This window comes from Rhinoraja longicauda, chromosome 13 (assembly GCF_053455715.1).
Source record: "Rhinoraja longicauda isolate Sanriku21f chromosome 13, sRhiLon1.1, whole genome shotgun sequence".
NCBI lineage: Eukaryota > Metazoa > Chordata > Chondrichthyes > Rajiformes > Arhynchobatidae > Rhinoraja > Rhinoraja longicauda.
Window position 1 is genome coordinate 28,552,857 of NC_135965.1, and position 24,660 is coordinate 28,577,516.

The 24,660-nt window shown below is 45.9% G+C and overlaps 1 protein-coding gene across 1 annotated transcript in view; it reads left to right on the forward strand.

The window, feature by feature from the left end:
• The window catches only part of ankmy1 (ankyrin repeat and MYND domain containing 1), a 57,735-nt gene that overhangs the window by 8,418 nt on the left and 24,657 nt on the right, over positions 1–24,660 (forward strand). Inside the window, exons 3-11 of the mRNA XM_078409788.1 lie at positions 2,439–2,908; positions 6,342–6,558; positions 8,458–8,622; positions 9,450–9,907; positions 12,661–12,832; positions 16,405–16,554; positions 20,219–20,371; positions 21,819–21,926; positions 24,325–24,456. Coding sequence (XP_078265914.1) covers positions 2,439–2,908; positions 6,342–6,558; positions 8,458–8,622; positions 9,450–9,907; positions 12,661–12,832; positions 16,405–16,554; positions 20,219–20,371; positions 21,819–21,926; positions 24,325–24,456 — 2,025 coding nt within the window. The remainder of the gene's footprint in view (positions 1–2,438; positions 2,909–6,341; positions 6,559–8,457; positions 8,623–9,449; positions 9,908–12,660; positions 12,833–16,404; positions 16,555–20,218; positions 20,372–21,818; positions 21,927–24,324; positions 24,457–24,660) is intronic.

The window sequence follows — 24,660 nt, forward strand, 5'->3', positions numbered from 1 at the left end:
CTCCGTAACATTTCACGTGACCCGGTGTTGGGTTCGCCAGCCCAACGATTGATGTCCAGACAAACTCGTACCACCCTTCCTGTTGCACAAAATGCTGGTAACTCAGCAGGTCAGGCAGCATCTCAGAAGAGAAGGAAAGGGTGACGTTTCGGGTCAAGACCCTTCTTCAGACTGAAGAAGGGTCTCGACCCGCAACGTCACCCATTTCTTCTCTCCTGAGATGCTGCCTGACCTGCTGAGTTACTCCAGCATTTTGTGAAATAAATACCTTCGATTTGTACCAGCATCTGCAGTTATTTTCTTACCCTTCCTGTTGCAAGACACCTGCTGCAGCCCCAATCTGTTCAGGCTCAGCTGCAACATAAACGGCAGATCCAGAAGACGTATTACGACAGGTCTAGCCGTCCTCTCCAGCCTCTGTCGGAGGGTCAGATGGTTCGTCTGCAGACCCAGAAGGGTCATGATCGTCTGGGCGTAGTTAGTGGGACCTGCCAGGAGCCACGGTCCTATTTTGTCCAATCGGAAGGAGGAACCTACCGGCCGAACAGAAAACAACTTCTACCGGTGAATGAGCCGGTGCCATCTCAGCCGCGTCCGCATGGCTACACGGAGGTCGCAGATGGCAGGTTACAGACCGATGGAGGTCAGGCATCGGCAGACCGCAAGCTGGTCTTTATACCAACAAAGGAGTCGCTGGTGCCGGTGATGGAATCACCCATAAAATCGCCTATACAGTCACCCGTGACGTCACCGGTGCAGTCTCCTGTGCAAAAGGCTGTTGCGAGACCAGTGCCGTTTGAACCACCACCTACTGTGCTGCCACCTACAATGGGTACGGCGGAGGGCCTGTATCGTACTCGTGCAGGACGGGTCTGTAAGCCCAATCCCAAGTACCAAGACTGTGGCTAGACACTTATTATGGACTCTGATTAATTACGGTCCTTACCGTTCCCTTTCATTTATCTTACTCAATTTGTATCCTCCTCTGCTTAGCGTTTGTCGTAGTTGCTGTTTTCATCCCTTATATTAGGATGTCGGTAGGCTGTAGTTTTTTTTTCATATTGTAGTGGCTTTATATACTCTTATCTAGTTTGGGGGCTTATGCTTAAGAAGGGGGATGTAGATCCATGTCTGGTTTTACTGTTGTGCATCCAGTCCATAATCCAGGCCAGGTTTTGTACTGCGTTATCCTGGTGTTAGTTAGCAGACTATCCTGAGGGCTGGAGGTAACGGTAGCCAGCATCAGTACTGCCAATGATCTGCTAATAAAGGACTTATATACACCGGAGTGCCTCTGAATGTACCCACTCACAAACATTGCCAATTACAAGAGTTCATCCAGATGTTTTTTAAATGTTGTGAGTGTTCCAGCCTCTGTCCCCTCATCAGGAGTGTGTTGCAGATTTCAACCGACCCTTGATTGAAAACATATTTCCTCAGATCTCCTGTAATTTCCTTATCCATGCCCTCTAGAGTTAGGCAATTCTGTATCACCCTAGCTATGCCTCTCATAATTTTGTACACCTCTTTCGGGTTCCCCCTCAGTCTCCTCTGCTTCAGAGAAAATAACCTAGCTAATCCAGTCTCCCTTCTGAATTGAACCGTTCCATCCCAGGCAACATCCTGGCAATTTTTTTACTGATCTCTGACTTTGGACTCCTACACTGTCCCAATGAAGCCAAATTGAGGAATGAAGCCACTCAAGGCTTAAACTATGGGCCATAAATACTCTCATTTATAAATGTAATAAGGAGCTTTCTCATAGTGGACAGTTGAAGTGACTAGTCAAGAGGTTTTTATTGTCATGTGTCATAAATTGGATCAATGAAATTCTTACTTGCAGCAGCACAACAGATATGTAAGCACTGTACTCTGTAAACACCATAATAAACAAAAAAAAAGTTCAGTATCTATATATATATATATATATATATACACTGCATTTCAGAGGTAATATATATTTTAAAAAATCAACTAAACAACAATAGTGCAGACAAAAACACCACTTTGGAGGTTGTAGTGTGTATTCGCCTAATGGTTGTTGGGAAGAAGCTGCTCCTGAACCCGGATGTTACCATTCTTAGGCTCCTCTACCTTCTTCCTGATGGCAGGAGTGAAATGAGAATGTGGCCAGGGTGGTGTGGGTCTCTGACGATACTGGCTGCCTTTTTGAAGCAGTGACTCCTGTAGATCCCTTCGATGGTGGTGAGGTCAGTACCCTTGATGGACCAGGCAGTGTTCTGAACAAGTGGTTCTGAAAATTGTGAAGCGCTTTGAGACAGAGTTAGACCTCTCGGCATTTCGTTTTCATGGTCTTACCTCTGATAAATAAACAACATGAAAATTCCAACATGGCACGGGCAGTGCAATGCACATGGATCAATGTTTCCATACTCCATGTTGCAGGCTTTGTAATAACTGTCGTTCTCTTTATTTAGGGCCTTTATAAAGATGATGAACGCTTTGGACCTGGCGTATTCACCTATCCCAATGGAGGCCAAGATGTGGGCCTGTGGTATCAGAAACATCTCATCAGACTTTCTGTGGCAATTCCAGGAGCCTTCTCAGTGAAGGAGCACCCAATGTTTCACTCTGACATGGGGAAGCATGTTATCACATTGAATCCTTACAAGGAGAAGTATTTCTGGAGAGTTGATGCCATGGAAGATCCCTTCTTTTACCCGTACAAGAAGCTCCTGTTTGATGACAGCTACACCCTGCCGTCAGAAATTGAGAAGTATTCCAATGATGCTGATCACCTGCCCCTCACTCGTACCTATCGGAGAGAAGGTGATAGACATTTCTTCCCAGAAGAGGAATTGGTAGCCGAGGACCAGACAGAGACAATCATCGTTAAAAACAAAACTCCTTTGCTGGTTCAAATGCAGATGCACATCTATAGACATAGGTACAAGTGATTGGGTTGCTGGCTAACTCTCCCTGTGGTATAATGTACACACTTTGCTCATTGTGTAAGTGCAGCAAGAGGACAAGTTTCCAGGTTTGCTCTCTCTCTCTCTCTTCCGGTGCTACTTTCACAGCAATAAATAGGCAGAAGTGCTTTGGCAGTCTCGTGCCTTAACGGGTTTGGGGTAAAGCTCAGACAATCCAGCACTCAATTTAAGGAATTGCTGATGGTTCGGCATTCACCTGGAGTGCGAGCTGGTGGTCTGAAGAGCGAGTGGCGGGAACCAAGGGTCCAGAGTACAGATAGGGTTTACCCCCAAGGGTCCAGAGTACAGATAGGGTTTACCCCCATAGTCGGGCTCAGGCTCAGTGATGCTGGGGAACGGGGACACGGGTGAGCTTGTAGATCAAGCGGGGTGTGGATCACTCCTGTGTTTCAACTGGTTTCGACAAGCTGATACTTGCTGTGTTCCATTTCTCGTGCCCTCAAGGCTCTACTCTTTAAACTCATTAAGTTCGCTAAAAATATATTACGACACTGTATCATGTGTAAAAAGAAACAAATAAAAGTTGGGCTATTTATAGAAGAGGCATCTATTCCAAAATGCTACAGAATTATAAAATATCATCATTCTATACTGCATTATAGGAAGGATGTCGACAAAATGGAGAGGGTACAGAGGAGATTTACTAGAATGTTGCCTGGGTTTCAGCACTTAGGCTACAGAGAGAGGTTGAACAGGTTGGGTCTTTATTCTTTGGAGCGTAGAAGGTTGAGGGGGGACTTGATAGAGGTTTTTTAAATTTTGAGAGGGACGGACAGAGTTGACGTGGGTAGGCTTTTCCCTTTGAGAGTGGGGAAGATTCCAACAAGGGGACATAGCTTCAGAATTGAGGGACAAAGGTTTAGGGGTAACATGAGGGGGAACTTCTTTACTCAGAGGGTTGTGGCTGTATGGAATGGGCTTCCGGTGGAAGTGGTGGAGGCTGGCTCGATTTTATTATTTAAGAGTAAATTGGATAGGTATATGGATAGGAGGGGATTGGAGGGTTATGGTCTGAGTGCAGGTAGATGAGACTAGGTCAGGGAGAATGGTCGGCGTGGACTGGTAGGGCCGGACAGGCCTGTTTCCATGCTGTAGTTGTTATATGTTATATGTTATATATAATCATAAAACCAGCTAATCTGACACTGCAAAGTCCCAGAGGGTGCTGGATTACCTCAATTTTACTGTAGTCCGTCTCCCTGAACTCCCATCCTCTACAGGGGCCAGAATCTAGACAGTCACTCCAGTGTAACACTGAGGGCTTGTGGTGCTGCTGCATGTGCAGTCTTTCACAGCCAGGTCCTTCTTGATTGATTGATTAATTGATTGATTGATACTTTATTGTCACACGGTACAGTGAAATTCTTTGTTTAATGATGGCTGATCGGTAATGCACGAGGTTATTGTTTACAAGTATGGCTGTTCCACCTTGTTCAGACTTTTCTGATAAGTATAACCCGATATCTTAAAAATAAATCTTCACAGTTTCTCTACTCAAATGGATCTGCAAGGGAAGGAATGCAGTCGTTTGGTGCTTATAAAATTGCATTCCAGTCAACCTCAAATGCTTTACTTCCTTTTGAACTAATATCATAGCTATAAAGTGGAAAAATCCAGGAGCCAGTTCTCACATAGCACAGACTTTTAGATTAGTTTAGAGATACAGCATCTGTACATCTGCTGTAGATCAGCATCTACAGATTGGGAAAGGAACCGTGGGCCCAGGGGGAGGGAGGGGGGGAGGGGGGAGGGGGGGAGGGAGGGAGGGGGGAGGGGGGGAGGGAGGGAGGGAGGGAGGAACTGAGCCCAGTGAGCCAGATGCCAAACCTTCAGGAATTCCAAATAGTTGGAAAGCAGAAGATCACAGTTCGACTGCAATCTTTTTTAGTGATGTAGCCTGAATTATAAAATTGGCTAGGACTTGGGAAGAACTTCACCGCACTTTAATCAAATGTTGCTGGGCCCATAGTTTAGATACAGCTACAAGTGCAAAAGGGAACCTTAATCATGGTCAGTGGACCAAGGAGGGGTGAAGAATGATTGTCAAGAGGAGCCAGGTGGGGGAGGGACAAGGGGTGGAGTTGGTTAACAGAGGCAGGTGGTTGATAGATGGATACAAACATTGAAAACGTTTTTTTTTAATGGCGGATGGAGCCAGATTGGTGGAGGGGAGGCTGAAGTTGGAAAGAGAGGGGCTGGAGGTGGAGAGAGAGGGGCCGGAGTTGGAGAGAGAGGGGCTGGAGGTGGAGAGAGAGGGGCTGGAGGTGGAGAGAGAGGGGCTGGAGGTGGAGAGAGAGGGGCTGGAGGTGGAGAGAGAGGGGCCGGAGGTGGAGAGAGAGGGGCTGGAGTTGGAGAGAGAGGGGCCAGAGGTGGAGAGAGAGGGGCCGGAGGTGGAGAGAGAGGGGCTGGAGGTGGAGAGAGGGGCTGGAGGTGGAGAGAGGGGCTGGAGGTGGAGAGAGGGGCTGGAGGTGGAGAGAGGTGCTGGAGGTGGAGAGAGGGGCTGGAGGTGGAGAGAGAGAGAGAGGCTGGAGGATAACGAGCATAACGACACAAAGGCCGCAAGTACTAGAATCTGAAAAAAGGGAGATGCCACCGGGAGAGAGGGAAGCAGGCGGGGGAGGGGGATACGGTGTGGGTGTGTGGATCAGAGATGGCTGGAACTGGAAGTGAGAGGGGATGGAAATGGGTGAGGGGAGGGTATGGGAAAGGAATGAAGAATTGGTGGACACAAAGTGGATAGGATGGGGAGATGGGTGGGTTTGGGGAGCGGATCACAAGGAGATAAGGGTTAACTGAAATTGAAAGATTCAGAGTTAATGCCGCCGGTTTCAGACAGTTAAGGTACAAGCATTTGCTTCAGTGAAGAGACAAAACTTTGAAATTTAGCGACCGCAATACTTTATTTTTGTGTTCCTCTAAGTTTCCCCCATGAATCAGAACACGTGCAAATATTGCCACTCAGTTGGAGTTGTTCAGCTGTTCACAAGGATTAAAGTTTCAGTCGCTGGTTTGAACAACTAGGAAAGTCATGGGTATTGCAAAAAGTTATTTTTTCCATGGTTTATTTAAGTCTCTGTTTATTCGTTATAACAAAAAAAAAAGCACTGGAATTCTATAAAAACGGAAAATTTCAGTGTAGTAGTGACCGTTTCCCACTCAGAAACAGCGTTTTGATCTCCTGATCACGCCCCCTCGCCAGTGTAGCTGTTCCAACGCTCTCTGTTTTTGCTTTGTTATTGAATGCTTGTGAGGTTAAAGGACTCACTAACAGGGTGGCGCTACTGGAGCAGGGCGTCATTATGCAGATCAACATGTCTGTTCAGAGTTGACCACCCAGCGTCCAGGGTGGAAGTCATGAACACAATGACAGTAGCATTTTCTCCCTAGGCATGCACAGACAAAACTCCCCTGGGATGTGGCGGCTGTGTTAGAAGGGAACCGCGAGGGCTTTGGCCCCAGAGGACCGCTTGAGTGCAACTCCGAACAACTGCTCATGGCAGCTGGAGAGGGTGCCATTTATAAAGTACAGGAGATCCTCAAAACCAACTTAGTAAGTGCAGATGTGGCTGATCGGCAGGGGCACACAGCACTAATTGGAGCCTCGGTGAGTACCGTCACTCTGCCAATATCTGCATTGAACGTTTCTGCAATAAAGCTTCAATAATCTGACATGCTGGGGACATTGTAGAAACAAAGAACTGCGGGTGCCGGTTTATACCAAAGATAGATACGGAGTGCTGGAGTAACTCAGAAGGTCAGGCAGCATCTCTGAATAAAAAGAATAGGCAACCTTTCAGGCCGGGACACATGAGTCTGAAGAAGGGTCCTGACCCGAAACGTCACTTATTCCTTTTTTCTCTAGGTTCTCGAGGCATCCTTTGTAATGAACTCTTAAATCTTACCAACCACAGTGGAGTAACATTTGCATTTGTCCAATCCTCTGGAACTACTGCTGATTCTAGTGATTCTTGAAAGATCACCACTAGTGCCTCCACTATCTCTAAAGCCACCTCTTTCAGACCCCTGGGGTGCAGTCCATCAGGTCCAGATGATTTATCCACCGTCAGACCTTTCCTCTTTCCAAGTACCTTCTCCTTAGTAATAGCCACTCCACGAACCTCTGCCCCCTGACTCATTTGAATATCAGGCACATTGCTGCTGTCTTCCGCCGTGAAGACAGACACAAAAAACATATTAGTTTCATCTGCCATTTCTTTGTTTCCCATGATCACTTCTCCAGCGTCATTCCAAGATCCAGGAGATTATAAATGCTTTTGGGCATTTATGTTTTTTCCCTTTAAGCATGGTGCGTCCAACCTCCTGTTTATTCTGTTGCATATGAACCTGATGCTTCTGAATGGACTGTATTTTGCTTTATAACTAAGTTGAGATTAAGTGATGGAGGTTTCTGCTGGTTTGCTTGCAACCAATGTATCTCTAAATCTAAATCTAAAAAAAATGTAAATCTAAATCAATGATTCCCCTTTCCATGTGTTATATGGTTGAGAAATACAGGTGGTGAAGCAGTGGGAGTGGTATCCTGTAGTACCAATTGTACACTGATATGTCACCAAGTCATCTGAATGTACAAGAAGAAGAGCAGGAGGAGGCCACACGACCCCTCAAGCCTGCCCCGCAATACAATAAGATCATGGTTGAACCAGGTATCATCTTCTCTTCCGAACCAGTTTCTCACTGCCCTTCTATTCCGATCTTTCAAAAATATATATTTATTTTAAATACCAATTGGGAACTAACCTCCACAACCCTTTGGGGTAGAGAACTCCGGAAATTTACTCTGCGAGAAGGATCTGTGCACCACAATTTTTAAATGATCGTCACCTAATCTTGTAATTTACTCTCTGCTTTGAGATTCTCTCCTTAGTGGAAAACTCTCAAGGTCTTCCCTGTCTCAAGACCATCTATATTTCATATACACTGTCAAAATGTTGAAAGTCGTGATGTTGTTTGACTTCTCAAAATGCAACACTTTGTACTTTCATGAATTAAATTCTGTTTGCCATTCCTTAGCCTACTTACCCAGCCGATCAAGATCCCACTGCAATTCTTGATAACCATTTTTACTGTCTACTATGTTGTCTATTTTAGTGTCATCTGCAAACTGATTACAATCATGCCTTGTACATTCTTATCCAAATTGTTGATATCAATGACAAACAGCAATGGACCCAGCACCACAGTCTGAGTGAGGCACACCACTTGATACAGGCTCAGAGTGTGTTAAACAACCTTCCACCACCAACTTCTGCTTCATTCCACAAGGACAATTCTGTATCCAGTTGCATGTGATCTAATTGTGTGTGATTATTGCTCAAATTTATAGTGTTCCATGAAGCCATGGAGTGAGTTTAGCTGGATAGCTCCACCAAAGACTAGCGAAGGTGCACTTATCAAAGGCTAGACATTCTTCTTCTGCCCTGTATATTTCCCATGACATTTTGACAGTGTGATTTGCCAGCCTGAACTGTACAATTTGTTACAGGTTGCTTGCCGGAGTGATATCATCAACATTCTTCTGGACAACGGAGCAAACGTGAACAAATTGAATGATGAGGGTGTTTCCGCGCTGAACAGCAGCAAGACGCTTTACTATCCAGCAGGCAGTTATAAATACAAGGCGGTCACCCCCAAGGTGGAAGTCATTAAGGTTGGTTTTATTTGACCAGCAGTTTAGCTTGTGTCCATTGCCGCACTCTGCTTGGGCCAAATTTCTGACTTCCGGACTATCATTCTGGTAGGTCAGGGGATTTGGGGTTCTTGGTGAGTCTTTCAGTTTTACTGCTTGTCACTCACCTGTTCACCTGGTCGGTGTCAAGATCTTTGGACCATGAATCGAATTAGTTGACATCTATAAAGTACATTTCTGTCTTGCCAAGTTTAAAACTGCAAAGGACAGATCACAAACTGTAGACCAGCCAAATTGAACACACTCTTACTAAGTCCAAAAATGTTTTACCAAGGTTTATCACCTAATAACTTTGAGTGCCCAAAGTTTTGGCATCTACTCACAGTGCCAACGACCCAGATTCAATCCTGACTTCTAGTGCTGTTTGTATGGAGGTTCTAGTGCTGTTTGTATGAAATTTTCCCCATGACTACGTTTGTTTCTGCAGTATGCTCCAGTTTCTTCTAGCCATCCCAAAGATATGCATATTTATATGCGGAATAATTTACAGTGGTCAAGTTAGGTTTAGACAGATTGGCTACTGTAAATAGCTCCTGATTCTACCATTTCCCTATTAAAAGGAGCTATTTACAGTAGCCAATCTGTCTAAACCTAACTTGACCACTGTAAATTATTCCGCATATAAAGGGGCTGTCGTAGTTGTTGAGAATGAGGAGTGAATAAAAGTGGGATCAATGTTGGACTGGTGTGGAGCAATGATTGATGGTGCGCATGAAGTCGGTGGGGCAAAAGGCCTATATCCACTCTGCGACTCGTTTTGATGAACTAACTTTGAGTTCCTCTTACAGGAGACGAGATATGTTTCCCGTAAAGGTTCGAGCAGAGCATTTTCCGAGAGAGAAAGTGTTGAATTGACAGAAGAGGTGAAGAAAGCTAAAAGGCTCTCAGTCTATGACCGCAGAATCAGGCTGGGCAGCATAATCCTCAAGACCCAACCTCCATCAGCAAGTAGTCAAGCAGCGGAAGAAATGGAAGAGTTTGAAGACTTAGGAGAGTATCAAAGTGATGTCGATGATGAATCTGAGAGTCTGCAGCCACCGTCAGCAGGGTTTTCCATAAGTGGTGACCCTGAATCCGAGGAGAGTGCCCCGAACTACCAGTTGACAATTGATGACCGTCAATTTCATCGTGCGGCTGATCTGCTGAGCAGGAACAAAACATTTAACGAGTCGACTAAGTTTGCATATCCAGGAAATGAAGATTCAACCTTTGAAAATATACGGAGAATAGCGGAGATGAAATCGGAGTAAGTACAATAACAGCGCCAAAACGCTGGAGTATCTCAGCTGGAACAGGCAAGCTTCTCTGGAGAGGCAGACATTTCAATGGGTGACATTTCAAGTCACGACCCTTCTTCAGACTGAGTCAGGGGAAAGGGATATAGACAGTGATATAGAGAGATATAGAACAAAGAAATGAAAGATATGCAAAAATGTAACGAAAATCAAGGAAATGGTCCATAGTTAGCTGTGGGCTCGGTGAAAACGAGTTATAGACAAACTCATGAGAACACCAGTGAAACTAATACCACGACTAGGGTGGGGAAGGGATGGAGAGAGAGGGGATGCAAGGGTTACTTGAAGTAAGAGAAATCAATATTCATACCGCTGGGTTGTAAGCTGCCCAAGCGAAATATGAGGTGCTGTTCCTCCAATTTGTGTTGAGCCTCACTCTGTGGAGAAGGCCCAGGACAGAAAGGTCAGTATGGGAATGACAGGGGGAGTTATAAAGTGCTTTCAGTAATCGGGGGATCGTGTAGGCCTAGGTGGACTGAGTGAAGGTGTTCAGCGAAACGATCGGCCAGTCTATGTTTGGTCTCGCCAATGTATAAGAGGAACAACTGGAACAACAGGTACAGTAGATGAGTTCAAGGAGGTACAAGTGAACCTCTGCCTAACCTAAAAGGACTGTTGGGGTCCCTGGACATAATCGAGGGAGGAGGTAAAGGGGCAGGTGTGCAGTTTACAGTTTAGCTTATTGTCACGTGTACTGAGGTACAGTGAAAAGCTTTCGCGGTGTGCTATCCAGAGCATCTCCTGCGTTTGCAGGGGAAGGTGCATGGGGAGGGGGTGGCTTGAGTGGGAAGGGATGAGTTAACCAGGGAGTTGTGGAGGGAACGGTCTCCATGGAAGGCGGAAAGGAGTGGAGATGGGAAGATGTGATAAGTGGTGGGATCCTGTTAGAGGTGGCGAAAATGGCAGAGGATCGTGTGTTGTATGCAACGGCCGATGGGGTGAATGGTAAGGACCAGGGGGACTCTATCCCTGTTGCGACTGGGGGGGAGGGGGAGCAAGATTGGGTACTGAGGAGACACTTGTGAGGACCTCATCTATGATAGAAGAGGGGAACCCTGTTCTGTAACATCTGGGCTCAGATGCGGCGTAGACGGATGAATTGGGAGTGGGGGATAGAGTCTTTGCCAGAGGCAGGGTGGGAAGAAGTGTTGTCTAAATAGTTGTGGGAGTCTGTAGGATTATAATAGATGTCAGTCGATAGTCTCTCTCCTGTGATGGAGATGGTGAGATCAAGAAAGGGGAGGGAGGTGTCAGAGATGGTCCAAGTGAATATGAGTGCAGGATGGAGATTGGTAGTGAATTCAGAGATGGTGAATAATTGATTTGCTCATATTGCAGCAAAAGTGACCTCGAGGATATATTAACAGCTAAGGTCTTTAGGGCAGCTCGGTGGCGCAGCGACAGAGTTGAGCCCTTAGCCCGGTTCGGTCCTGACTACAGGGGGCCTCTGGCAAAGACTCTGAGAAGTTTGTACGTTCTCACTGTGACTGCGTGGGTTTTCTCTGGGCGCTCCGGTTTCCTCCCACATTCCAAAGACGTACAGGTTTGTAGGTTAATTGGTTTTGGTAAAAAAAATTGTACATTGCCCCTAGTGTGTAGGATAGTGCTAGTGTAGTGGGATTGCTGGTCAACACGGACTTGGAGGGCCGAAGGGCCTGTTTCTGTGCTATATCTCTAAACTAAGTAAACATGGTGGTTGGACATGGAGTCTTCCTGTACAAGCTCTATAGTGGTCTCACCACTGCCAAAGCTACTCACTGTAACAGTAAGATTCTGATCATCCTCTATTGAGGAACTCTAGTGATGAGTTCTGTACTCTAACTCAGATCGCTGGGACCCTGGTTCCTGTGCTTCCTTTAACGTAACTGGAGCCATAGTCTTCGCACTCTTGTTCAACTCTTTCCCACACTGTCTTTAAACTGACCAGGGTCCATTTCCGATGCTCCCCTTTAAACTTCATGGTTTCACTGGGAACTTTATTCTAATCAAAAATATATTTGAAATTATATACGATTCCGATAATCGGACATCATCAGGACTTTGGTGCCGGGCTAGCTGATTTTTTTTCGGATGATTTGATGTTGCTCACATTAATACCCGAACACCGTTTATTTCACTTTTTTGACATGTTTCACGATAGAAAAATACATTTTCCAGTGAACCAGGTGTGTTTAAAGGGAACAGAAAATCTGCAAGCATGCTGAACCCTGCCACCCGCTTCAAATCCACCCATATTCCTGACCTCTGGTATATCAGACCCCAACTCAAACCGTTCCCAGGGCACTCTGACTCCAGCCACATATCCTGTTTGCACTTTCAACCCCCAGTTCACATTTTGCTCCAATTTGAGAGACAGATGCTCAACCTTTGAGCAGTCTGAGGCCAGATTATTAGAGTTTTACTGTCCCGTACAGCATCTTACAAGAAAATGTGAAGTAAAAATGGGTTAGGTATTAATAGTAGTGACATCCGGTAATCCAGAATATCTGTATCAGTAAAACACCAGCGAAGCCTCAAGCGTGTCAAATATTCAGACTGTTGCTGCATAATAATCTCAATTTAATCTATGATTAATTCTTCTTTGCCCTTTTACTGCAAATTAGTTGTGATTGTGTTTGTTTTTTATTTTAAAAAAATGTTAATCCTTTAGTTATCATGAGATTGGCGAAACAGTTTTATTTTCTCATATGTATGTCATTCCTAGACATCGGAGTAGAAGAAAAATCACTAATCTACTTCTTCGTAGAGGGGCAGACCCCAATATTTCTGCACATCCAATGTCATCAATATTTTTCTCCTTGATGGCAGTGGACATCTTGGCAATAAAAACCTTGCTGGAATATGGAGTGGATCCAAACACCCGACTTCGGACCAAGGTAATGTAGCAAACTCTTCCAAAGTAACGTCATCTGACTAAGTTCTTGTGACTTTCATTGGATGATGTGGATGGGACTTGATGCTCAACAAAGCATAGGTGACAATATGATTTAGGATCAACAATCTGCATTTATATAGTGCCTGTGGTCCTTGCATACTTAACAAAGATGTAACCAAGCTAGAATACTGGCACCAGGTAAAGTGCCTCCAAAAATCTGGTGGGAGGGAGACAGGGTGCTAATTTAATGGGTTGGGGAAGGCACGGTGGGGGGAGAACCTACACTGTTGCGTACGTTTCCAGGATCATTTTACTTGTTTTAGAGACTGGGCACCAGGTAAAGTGGGTCTTGTCCATTTAAAGCCAATGTTGGCGGTACCATAAACAATGAATGTCATCAGTGGATCAGTGATGGTACCTGGTTCAACCAGCCGGGAGGATATAGGCAGAGAATGATACTTGTACCTATACCTGGTCATTCCTCTTCTATTGATATAAGACATCTTTAAGAACTGTATCTATTTCCGTTCCTCTGGATGCTGATTCAAATACTCAAGTATACCTCATCTCCTTCTCAGCCTCTTCCTCTCTCAGCTCTTAATGAATGTTCTGACGTGAAGCTGCAGGTGATACAGTCAACTGGCAAGCCTTAAGGCCCTGTCCCAGTTAGGCGTTTTTTAAGGTGACTGCCGGCGATTGTCATAGTCGTAGCAGATTGCCGAAAATCCGGTGACTGGACCCTCCCCTACGACAATGTCTACGACAATGTCTACGACAAGCTACAACAACCTACCACCTAGTCGACGTCAAGCTACGGCAAGCTACCGACAACCGGCGACCCAATCGTCGCAAGTAGAACACCCACCCACGACCGCACCTACGACAACCTACCACCAGAGGCGACAACCTACAATAACAGAAGTCAACCTACGTCCACCCGCGACAAGCTATGACCCTGAAGACTGAAGACAACTGAGGACAATTCACGTTTCAACCACTTTCCCTATAAATTGGTTGGGTTTCCAATCATTCTGCATCATGACTATTTGAAAGTGATGCCATGAGAAACTACTCTGAAATACAATAATTTCATACATCAATTTTCCGTCAAAATGTCAAGAATTTCCTTTATTGATATTCAAACAACATTTTTTAAAAGGTTGATAAGAACATACAACAGTGCATGCAAAAATATTGTGATAAACTTCAATAAATTTCAATAAAAACTTCAAACTTTAAAATTCAAACTTTAAACAGAATACAAGTGCAAAAACATACAAAACCTAACATCATTTGAAGACACATTACACTGATGGTTGATCAGATCAAATCCACACTTGGAATTCGCCAAAGTCAGCACCGGCGACAACCTACGTCACCTGGCGACAACCTGGCGACAACCTACATCACCTGGCGACAACCTGGCGACAACCTACGTCACCTGGCGACAGCCTGGAGACAACCTACATCACCTGGTGACAACCTGGAGACAACCTACATCACCTGACGATAACCTACGTCACCTGGTGACAACCTGGCGACAACCTACTTTACCTGGCGACAGCCTGGAGACAACCTACGTCACCTGGCGACAACCTACATCACCTGGCGACAACCTGGCGACAACCTACGTCACCTGGCGACAGCCTGCAGACAACCTACGTCACCTGGCGACAACCTACATCACCTGGCGACAACCTGGCGACAACCTACGTCACCTGGCGACAACCTGGAGACAACCTACGTCACCTGGCGACAACCTGGAGACAACCTACATCACCTGACGACAACCTGGCGACAACCTACATCACCTGGCGACAACCTACATCACCTGGCGACAACCTGGCGACAACCTGGCGACAACCTACATCACCTGGCGACAACCTACATCACCTGGCGACAACCTACGTCACCTGGCGACAACCTACGACAGTGCCCACGTCAGGAGAGGTCAAGCTACGCTCATTGGCGTCAAACCAACAGTCGCTGAACATTTTCAAGCCTTCACAAAATCCAGCAGCGACAAGAAAAACGCTACGACTGTTTGGAGACTACTCACGAACATGCCCGCGACACCCCGGCAACCGTGTGGCGACAGCCTAGTCGCCTGTAGTTGCCTGTAGTTAAAAAATTGGCAAACTGGGACAGGGGCTTTAGGCACAGTTACCGTCTGCCTGTGCCCTACCGTCTGCTGTACCACCGCTACATGTTCACACATGTAGAATGAGGAGGAGATAAGACTTTTCTTTGCCTTCCATCACAGTGAGGGTGTGCCTGGAGCAATCACTGTGATGGTTGTTTGTGTTAAATTGTAATTGTGTGTCTTGTGTTCTTTATTGTTTACTGCCGGACCCCGACATGAGAGGACGCTGGCGCTATTTGTTCACCGCTTCTCCGTCAGGACAAATCTTTTGTTTGTTTGTTTGTTTTTATGTCTTGTTTGCTTTGTAAAGCGTCTTTAAGTATCCTGAAAAGCGCTATATAAAATAAATGTATTATTATTATTATTATTATTATACACAGTGGTGGCAAAGTGGCACAGCTGGTAGACACAGGTGTGATCCTTTCCTCCAGTACCATTTGTCTGAAGTTTGCACATTCTCCCTGTAACCACATGGATTCCTCCGGGTGCTCCGGTTTCGTTCCATGTCCCAAAGAGGAGCAGGTTAATGGGTTAATTGGCCACTTTAAATTGCAGCTTTTGTGTGTGGTGAAGGGTAGAATCTTGGTGGTGGTGATGGTCGGATGGGCTGGGGGGTGGGGGGTTAAAGTGAGTTAAAGGGGGAGTTAGAATAGGATCAGTGTAAAAACAGGTGCTTGATGCTGGTGTGGACCCCAGTGCTCCCAGAAGCTTGTTTCTGTGTAGTATCTCTCTACGAGGAGTATCCCTGTGACAGACATTTCAATTTGAGAGTTTATTAACTCAATTAGTTACACATGCAGATTGTATTTTGCCTTGATAGCTTCTTGGGGTATATGTAATTTTTTTTGCTCAGTCGGATTCAGTGGTCCTCCTGCATAACTCTAGGGACCAGCCCAATAATATCTCGCACACAGTTCTTTCCCAAGGGAAACATCAGGCTCATACTTACCACCTCCGCAATTTAGGAGCTGGGGAAATGGAAGCACACAATCCCACCATACCACACCGGCTTATCCTTATCTTCCTGAGTGTTGTTCATTTTAAGTGCTCAGATTGTTAATTTCTTGGCATTTCCTTGCTAATGGAGGATTCCTAGTCAAGGAAAGCTACTGTTCTATTGAACATATGCATCAGAGCTCAGAGCTGTAGAGCAGGGATAAATCCCATCACTAAATTCCCAATCTGCCATAGGATGGGCGGGAACATGGACAACACCTGGCAACATCTGTCCGCAGCACTGAGGGTTTCAGCACTTGGTTAGTCTCAGAAGGCAATGGAAATATCTGTAATGTATCACCAACCCCTCCACCTCCTGGCCTCAAGCTCAACAGAAGGAGTGTAACGAGTGAAAATATAACATTTTAATGGAATACAATTGCATGAAAACCAAATACAGGTGAACATAAGGACAATTTGTTTTCTGCTTGCAGATGGAAGGAATGAATGGACTGCTCCCACTCCACATTGCTGCCAATCTCCCAGGCAAGAGAGGTGTGGCGATTACAGAGCTCCTGCTGAATGCTGGCGCAAACCCTGATTTAGCAGCAGAGGACAGCGATCAGATCTACGGCCCTGATCAGGTACAATGTTCAATGGCTGATCCCACACTGCTTAGACATTGTAGGACAAAGCAGAGGATTCACACAGTTATGCCAGGATCAAAAGTGACTGAGAGACCCTGGCTAGCCTCTCCAGGTTTTGTTGGCCTGTTTCGATTCCAAGACGGCACCTTGTGCCAATATGGGCAAAAGGGGCTGGTGTGAGTAAGGACTTGGGAAGCAGCGGTTTGAATGTTTATCGAGATCAAAATGAGGAAGGCCAGCCAGGCTAGTGTTGACACAGAGGTAACATCTCAATCTATTCAAAGATGGACAACTGCTGGGCTCTCTGGCAAAGGTCTAGGTAGCAAGAGGGGCAATGATGGACTTGGGCTTTACAAGATGCATTCTCCCATTAGAAAATCACAGAGGTGATATGGTGCTGTCATAGAACACTAACTGATGTCACTCAGTCCCCTCGGGTTCACAGGCACAGAGGCTCGCTCTACAGTTACTGGAGGTGCATTGTGCACAAATTATGTTCATTTTCAACTGGATTTAGGAATACGTTCAACTGCATATGTTGGACTTCCTAAGAAGAATTAGAGTCATCGATTCACCGAGTGATACGTGTGGAAACAGGCCCTTCGGCCCAACTTGCCCACACCAGCCAACATGTCTCAGCTACACTAGTTCCACCTGCCTGCAGTTGGTGCATATCCCTCGAAACCTGTCCTATCCAGGTACCTATCTAACTGTTTCTTAAATGTTGGGATAGTCCCTACCTCAACTACCTCCTCTGACAACTTGTTCCATACACTCACCGCCCTTTGTGTGAAAACGTTACCCTTCAGATTCCTTTAAAATTTTTCCCCCTTCATCTTAAACCTATGTGCTCTGGTTCTCGACTCACCTACACTAGGCAAGAGACTCTGTGCACCTACTCGATCTATTCCTCTCTGATCTATACACCTCTATAAGATCACCTCCCTTCCTCCTGCACTCCAAGGAATAGAGTCCCAGCCTACTCAACCTTTAGTCCTAGCAGCATCCTCGTGAATCTTCTCCGTACCCTTTCCAGTTTGGCAACATCTTTCCTATAACGTGGTGCCCAGGACTGAACACAATACTCTAAATATGGTCTCACCAACGTCTTATACGACTGCAACATGATCTCTTAACTTCTATATTCAATACTCTGACTGATGAAGGCCAATGTGCCAAAAGCCTTTTTGACCATCCTATCTACCTGTGACTCCACCTTCAAGGAACCATGCACCTGCACTCCTAGATCCCTCTGCTCTACATCGCCCCAGAACCCTACCATTCACTGTGTAGGTCCTGCCCATGTTAGACTTCCCAAAATGCAATACCTCACATTTCTCTGTATTAAATTCCATCAACCATTCCTCAGCCCACCTGGCCAATCGATCAAGATCCTGCTACAATTTTTCACAACCATCTTCACTATCTGCAAAACCACCCACTTTTCTATCATCAGCAAACTTGCTAATCTTGCTATTTATGTTCCCATCTAAATTATTGATCTCAATGACAAATGTAGTTGACAAATTCTAAGACATCATCCTAAAATAAGACCATAGACATCTAGAATCAAAGTCGGGTATCATGTTTCCATGCTCTGGACTTTCTTATTGGGGTTTCACCAATTGATTTTCTTGAGGAATTGGAAGAAACAGTTCATAGGAACAACGGCATATCTGCTAACAGTGTGAGAGGCAAGATCATTTCCCTGCTACATTGCAGTATAGGGTTAAAGGTCTTTGAGGTTCCTCCTTTGGAACCCAAGTCTGCAGTCCAGATCCAGGTGTTCACCTGACCATTGGTGGCCTTCAAAGGGCTTTGCCCTGACGTTACAAAGACTGGCAGTCAACCACGATGCAGCTTGGATCACAACCCTTCCTCACCTCTATTCTGAAGACCGATGTACTCTTTGTTTTCAATCCCGAAAAAGATTTTTAAATGAAAAGAAAATGGGCAGTGATGGAAAAACGAAGGATGACATGAAAGGAAACCTGGGGGACTTGGTGACATCATAGTTCAGTATATCCAATTCGTGCAAACCAGAAATCATCCAAAAGAGCGACTTCTCTGACCCTGGCTATAATAATTGTAAAGTGTGCTTTGTTTGCCCATAATGACAACACTTCACAAAATAACATTTTAGTTCAGCAAGTGTGCAGAGCATAGTTTAATGACATAACAACACTATTAGATCTCAATCAGATTTCAGAGAGCTTTTGTCAGATTACTGCTTGAGTATCACATCCAGTTCTAGTTGTCAAGCCCATGAACGTTACTATTCTCTCACTTCACTTTCCCTTTCTTCTAAAGCTCTAAGCTTTCCTCCACCATCCCTCTCTTCCTTTTGCAACCTCAACGCTATTTTTCACCTGATACTCTTCCTCTCATCTTCTCTCTTTCTCGTAGCCATCAACTGTCCCACTCTTATCCCTTTCTGACTGGGTGCATTGGCTCTGTGACCACATTGTTCTGCATTCGTAAATGGCACGATTTAAGTAGCAGGCCAGGACATCAAGGATTCCACTGTGGTAAAGAGGGAGGTGCAGCCTTTTCATTGAGATGTTACACAAAGCTCTTCTTGTGACTTCTAGAGACCCAGCGCAATACTGAGGAAAACAAGGTGCATTCGCCAAGGCTGCAGGCCAACTTTGCAACTTAACCTGAACTACCAAGGAATACTTTAACTCATCCTGCTTGGTATTTCTGACAACTTGGGACAAATGATTTGAATGGTGACACTTCACTAATGTTTTTGTTGGGTACTAGAGGGAGCCACTCACCCTGGCTCCGGCCCCAGGTCCCGCCTCTTCCGCTCTCCCCCCCCCTCTTCCCCCCCACCCTCCTTCGCCTCCCTCCACCCCTTCCCCTCCCCCCCTTCCCCTCCCCCCCTTCCCCTCCCTCCCACTCACCCACTCCATCCCCCCTCAACCCCCCTTATCCCCCCCGGTCCCCTTCCCACCCACCCCCCCCCCCCCCCACTCACCCACTCCATCCCCCCTCAACATCAACGGGCCCCAACTGCGCAGGCGTGGACCCATGAGGTTCTGCGTACGCATGGATCTGGCGGCTATCTTACATAAGTATCAGATCGACGAGTCCCAACTGCGCAGGCGCGGACCCGTTTGTTCTGTGCATGCGCGGATCCGGCAGCCATCTTACATAAGTATCAGATCAACGGGCCCCAACTGCGCAGGTGTGGACCCGTGGGGTTCTGCGTACGCGTGGATCTGGCAGCCATCTTACGTAAGTATCAGATCAACGGGCCCCAACTGCACAGGCGCGGACCCATTGGGTTCCCAATGTGACGTCAAACGCGTCTGACGGCCAGGGGAGATGGAAAAGTAATGTTTTTAAATTTTTAAATGTAATAACTTAAAAAATATGACAGACAGACAGACAGACAGACAGACAGACAGACAGACAGACAGACAGACAGACAGACAGACAGACAGACAGACAGACAGACAGACAGACAGACAGACAGACAGACAGACAGACAGACAGACAGACAGACAGACAGACAGACAGACAGACAGACAGACAGACAGACAGACAGAAACTGAGTACATTGTGTTAAGCTTCAGATCAGCCATGACCTGATGATGAGACCGACAGGTGGGAGGGGCTGTGCACAAACACAAGCTTTTCCTTCCTTTAACAGGAACCCGACCCAGGGTTGTCGCCCGGGTTTGTTGTGAAAAGCCCCAATCAGTTTGGTGTCCCGAAGCATTACCACAGCCCGTCTGAAACCATGCCTAAAGTGGATGGACGGACCGCATTGCATATTGCTTGTCAACGTGAAGACGACTACAAGGTAAAGAAATATAATGGCACCACCTGACACACAAATCCCCATGACTTGCGGGCGGACATTTTCTAACAGATTGGAGACACAAGAGATTGCACCTTCTGGAATCTGGAGCACAAAAAAAACTGCTGCGAGAAATCAGCGGGTTAAGCAGCACCTGTGGAGGGAAAGAGACGGGTTGATATTTTGGGTCGTGATCCTCCATCAGGAATGAATGCTGGTTCACCACCAAAAATGTTGATGGCCCCTTTGCCTCCAAAGCTGCTGCTTAGCCTGCCGTTCCACAAACAATGTATTTATAACAATCTAATGGATCTTTTAACCAGTGCTTTGGTTAGGTTTTTAGCAGTAACACTTACACTTCAGTGATGTGGTAAAATTATGGGTTTGTAGCTTTTAGTTGTAGAGTGGTGCAGCACAGAGACAGGCCCTTCGGCCCAGCTAGACCATGCCGACCGAGGTGCCCCATCTACACTAGTCCCACCTGCCCATATTTGGCCCATATCCCTCTAAATCTTTCCTATCCATGTACCTGTCCAAATGTCTTTCAAATGTTGTTTTAGTTTCTGCCTCAACAACCTCCTCCGGCAGCTCATTCCATATAACCACCACCTTCTGCATGAATAAGTTGCCCCTCAGATTCCTATTACATTTTTCCTGCTCACCTTAAACCTATGTCCTCTGGTTCTTGATTCCCCTACTCCTGATAAAAGGGGAACTCCTTTGCATCTACCCTACCTATTCCCCTCATGGTGTTAATCACCTCTTTAAGATTACTTCTCATCCTCCTACACTCCAAGGAATACACTCCTAGCTGCCACATTGTCTCTCTATGAATTAGGCATTCAAGTCCTGGCAACATCCTCGCAAATCTTCACTGCACTCTTTCCAGCTTAACAACATCATTCCTATTTCAGGGTGATCACAACTGAACACAATGCTCAAACTGTGATCTCACCAGCGCAATGTACAGTGGAACATAACATCCCAACTTCTATACTCAAAACCCTGACTGATAAAGGCCAATCTGCTGATAGTCTTCTTGACCACCCTATCCACCCATGATGCCACTTTCAAAGAACTATGTATCTGCTCTCCTGCTTCCCTCTGCTGCACAAAACTGCCCGGAGGCCTGCCATTTATTTTGAACATCCTGCCTTGGTTAGACTTCCCAAAATGCAACACCTCGCACTTATCTGCATTAAACCCGTTAACCATTCCTTTGCTCACGTGCCCAACTGATCAAGATCCTGGTGAAACCTTTGACAACCGTTATCTACAATACCATTCACTTTCATTAACAGCAAACCTTGTCCACTCTTATCCAATCATTGATATAGATGGCAGACAGCACCGAACCCTAAGTGTTTGCACAGTTTGTGCATTCCTACAGTCATAGAGACCATCATTTCCTACAGGTTATTTATTGACAATGACTTTGTTGCTTCCTCAGCATGCTCATCAGATTGTTCAGCATCTCCTGAAGCACCAGGCAAATCCCAATTATTTATGGAGTGGCCACTCGCCCTTATCATTAGCCATCGCCAGTGGAAACGACCTGGTTTGTATTTCCTTTGAACGCTTTGTAAATATTAATTCTTGCTCAACCATCTGGTTGAAGTGCTGGTGGGCTTTCCTCATCTATGTCCCCACAATCTACCCAATATAAAATATCCGCCTCTGACAAGGACCCTGCTGGAAGACAGGCTTGGTGCAATACATCCTAGTTAATTGCCAACACTGCTATTTGTACACAACCTGCGAGGCAGGGAACTGGAGCCTTAGCTGGGCATAGGGCAGCCATCTGGCATCGATCTGCCCCTTCAGCGTGGTAGAAATGGGAAAGTGCTCCCTTCTCATTTGCTTCTTCTATTTGTGGGTGGGAAGGGGATTGACTGTTTTGTGAGATTATTCTGGTTTCAAGTTTCTGCAGCACTCACCTATTAGGCAGTTCCACGAGTTCGAAGATGCAGATTCCATTCAAGTTCAGAGGGTTCTGACATGGCTGAAGAGGCCAATGTGGGAGCCTCAGACATGTTCACAATCAGGACAGAAGGTGTCTGATGATGGGTAGAGTCATAAAGTCATCACAGAAACAGGCTCATTGGCCCGACTCATCCATGCCTAGTTGTCGATCCAATTTGCCTGCGTTCAGTCTATATCCCTCTAAATCTTTTCTATCCATGCACCTGTCCAGATAGTTTGTGAGGTAGTGCACTCCTTACACAGTCCCTCTATGTGCTCCTTTTTGATGGACTCCAGCAATTCTTGGGTCAGATACATGAATTCAATACTATCTAAAATGCTCCTCTTGGAGAGCCATGGAACAGAGACACTCAGGAGTCAGTGGGAATGTTACACTTTTTCAAGGAGCACATTTTTTATCTTTGTCCACCTGGAATATCTTCCCAGTCGGATTAGTGTCTGTTTCGCGAGTCTGCTGTCGAGCATGAAAATATGCAGAGCTTGCCGAACGAACAGAGTTGACAGTGTAACAGGTCTCATTACTGGAGATATTGTCCATGAAGAGGACATTGGCACTGATTCACTTATCCTTCAAGTGGACTTGGAGAGGACGCTGCAGAATAGTGAGTTGCCAGCAGGTGATGCCAGTGTACTGTGTATCTGTACAGAGTGTGTTATTCCCCTCTGTCAGCACACGTTAGAACTGCACCTTGGTCGGGTACTGGGTTAAGAATACAGGTGTGCTTAAGAAAACGATCACAGTACAGGAACAGGAACCTATTTAACACAGAAACATCGATGATATTCAAAAAGAATTGTAAATATTTTGAACAAAATGCATTTCAGTGCTTCAGGAAAAGAGCAGGAACTGGAGCAAGTTAAATAGTCCTTTGACGAGTGGGGAAGGGCACATTGGTGATGGCCTCTTCTATTAATCTGCTTCTCTGAAGCCCTGATAGCCACCCAGATATTACCAATGAAGATATAACCAGGATAAATGCTTCAGATAAACAATCTTTCAGCAAAGTTGGGAAAAATTAGAGGTAATAGTTTTAGGATATCGGGTGGGTGGTGATGGGGGGGGGGGGGGGGGGGGGGGGAGAAAATAAATCTCTGAGGTGGAGTAGGAGATATTTGCAGAACAGCCTCTATTTCCATAAGGCTGACCATGAGATCCGCAGTTCCAGTTGGTACCATCACAGATCCCAGCTCCTAAATCACTGCAGTGCGCCCACTCAGTTTGCTTAGTCTGAAGAAGGGTCTCGACCCTAAAGGTCACCCATTCCTTCTCTCCAGAGATGCTGCCTGTCCCGCTGAGTTACTCCAGCTTTTTGTGTCTATCTTTGGTTTAAACTAGCACCTGCAGTTCCTTCTTACACGTGTCTATCTCGCTTAGAGCAAGCTTCCAACGACAAAGAGTTTAGTCTTTTCAGGGAAAGGTTTTTGTAAAATCACATATTATAAATCATGTCCATGCAACTTTCTGGACATCAGGCCAGCATCCTTACCTCTCAAGGGGTGCCAGTCGTTTAGTTTAGTTTAGCGACACCGCACAGAAACAGGCCTTTAAGCCCACTGAGACCGCGCCAGCCAGCGATCCCCACACACTGGCACTATCCTAAACACCAGGGACAATTTACCATTTTACCGAAACCAATTAACCTACGTCTGGAGTATGGGAGGAAACCGGAGCACCCGGAGAAAATCGAAGCAGGTCACGGGGAAAATGTACAAACTCTGTCCAGACAGAACCCATCGGCAGGATTGAACCCAGGTCTCTAGTGCTGTAAAACAACAATGCTACTGCTACGCCACCGTGCCACTCTTATTTGGGATTATTCACTCTCCAAAGTTTTTCTCAATCTCAATCAGACACTCTCTGTCAGAACACTGACACCAACTCCCACCCCATTGTCGCTATAAAGTTTTACACTCTGTTGAACGGCAGGCATTGAGTTATCGTCAATCTCTCTTCCTCCATTAACTATATACAGGCAGTGGAGGAGCTGTTGGCTAACGGTGCAGACCCCAACCTACCTCTCACCCATGGCTTGGGCAACGCGCTGAGCGTGGCACTGAACACCAAATATGAGAACAAGAGAAACCTGCAGGGCAGAGTGGATTTGGTAAGTGCCAGGCCAAATGGCTGATCCGGTAAATGCTGTAACACTGACAAGACTCTTCGGCACAGATAATCTCTGACAGGGAGGGCTGGTCAATGTGGGTGGGTGAACTTGAGGTACCCCAGTGTTCTGCTTCCATTAATTTAGTTTGTCAGTACGAAAGAGAAATTCTGTTTTCCCTAATCTAGCTGCTCAGACTCTAGCGAT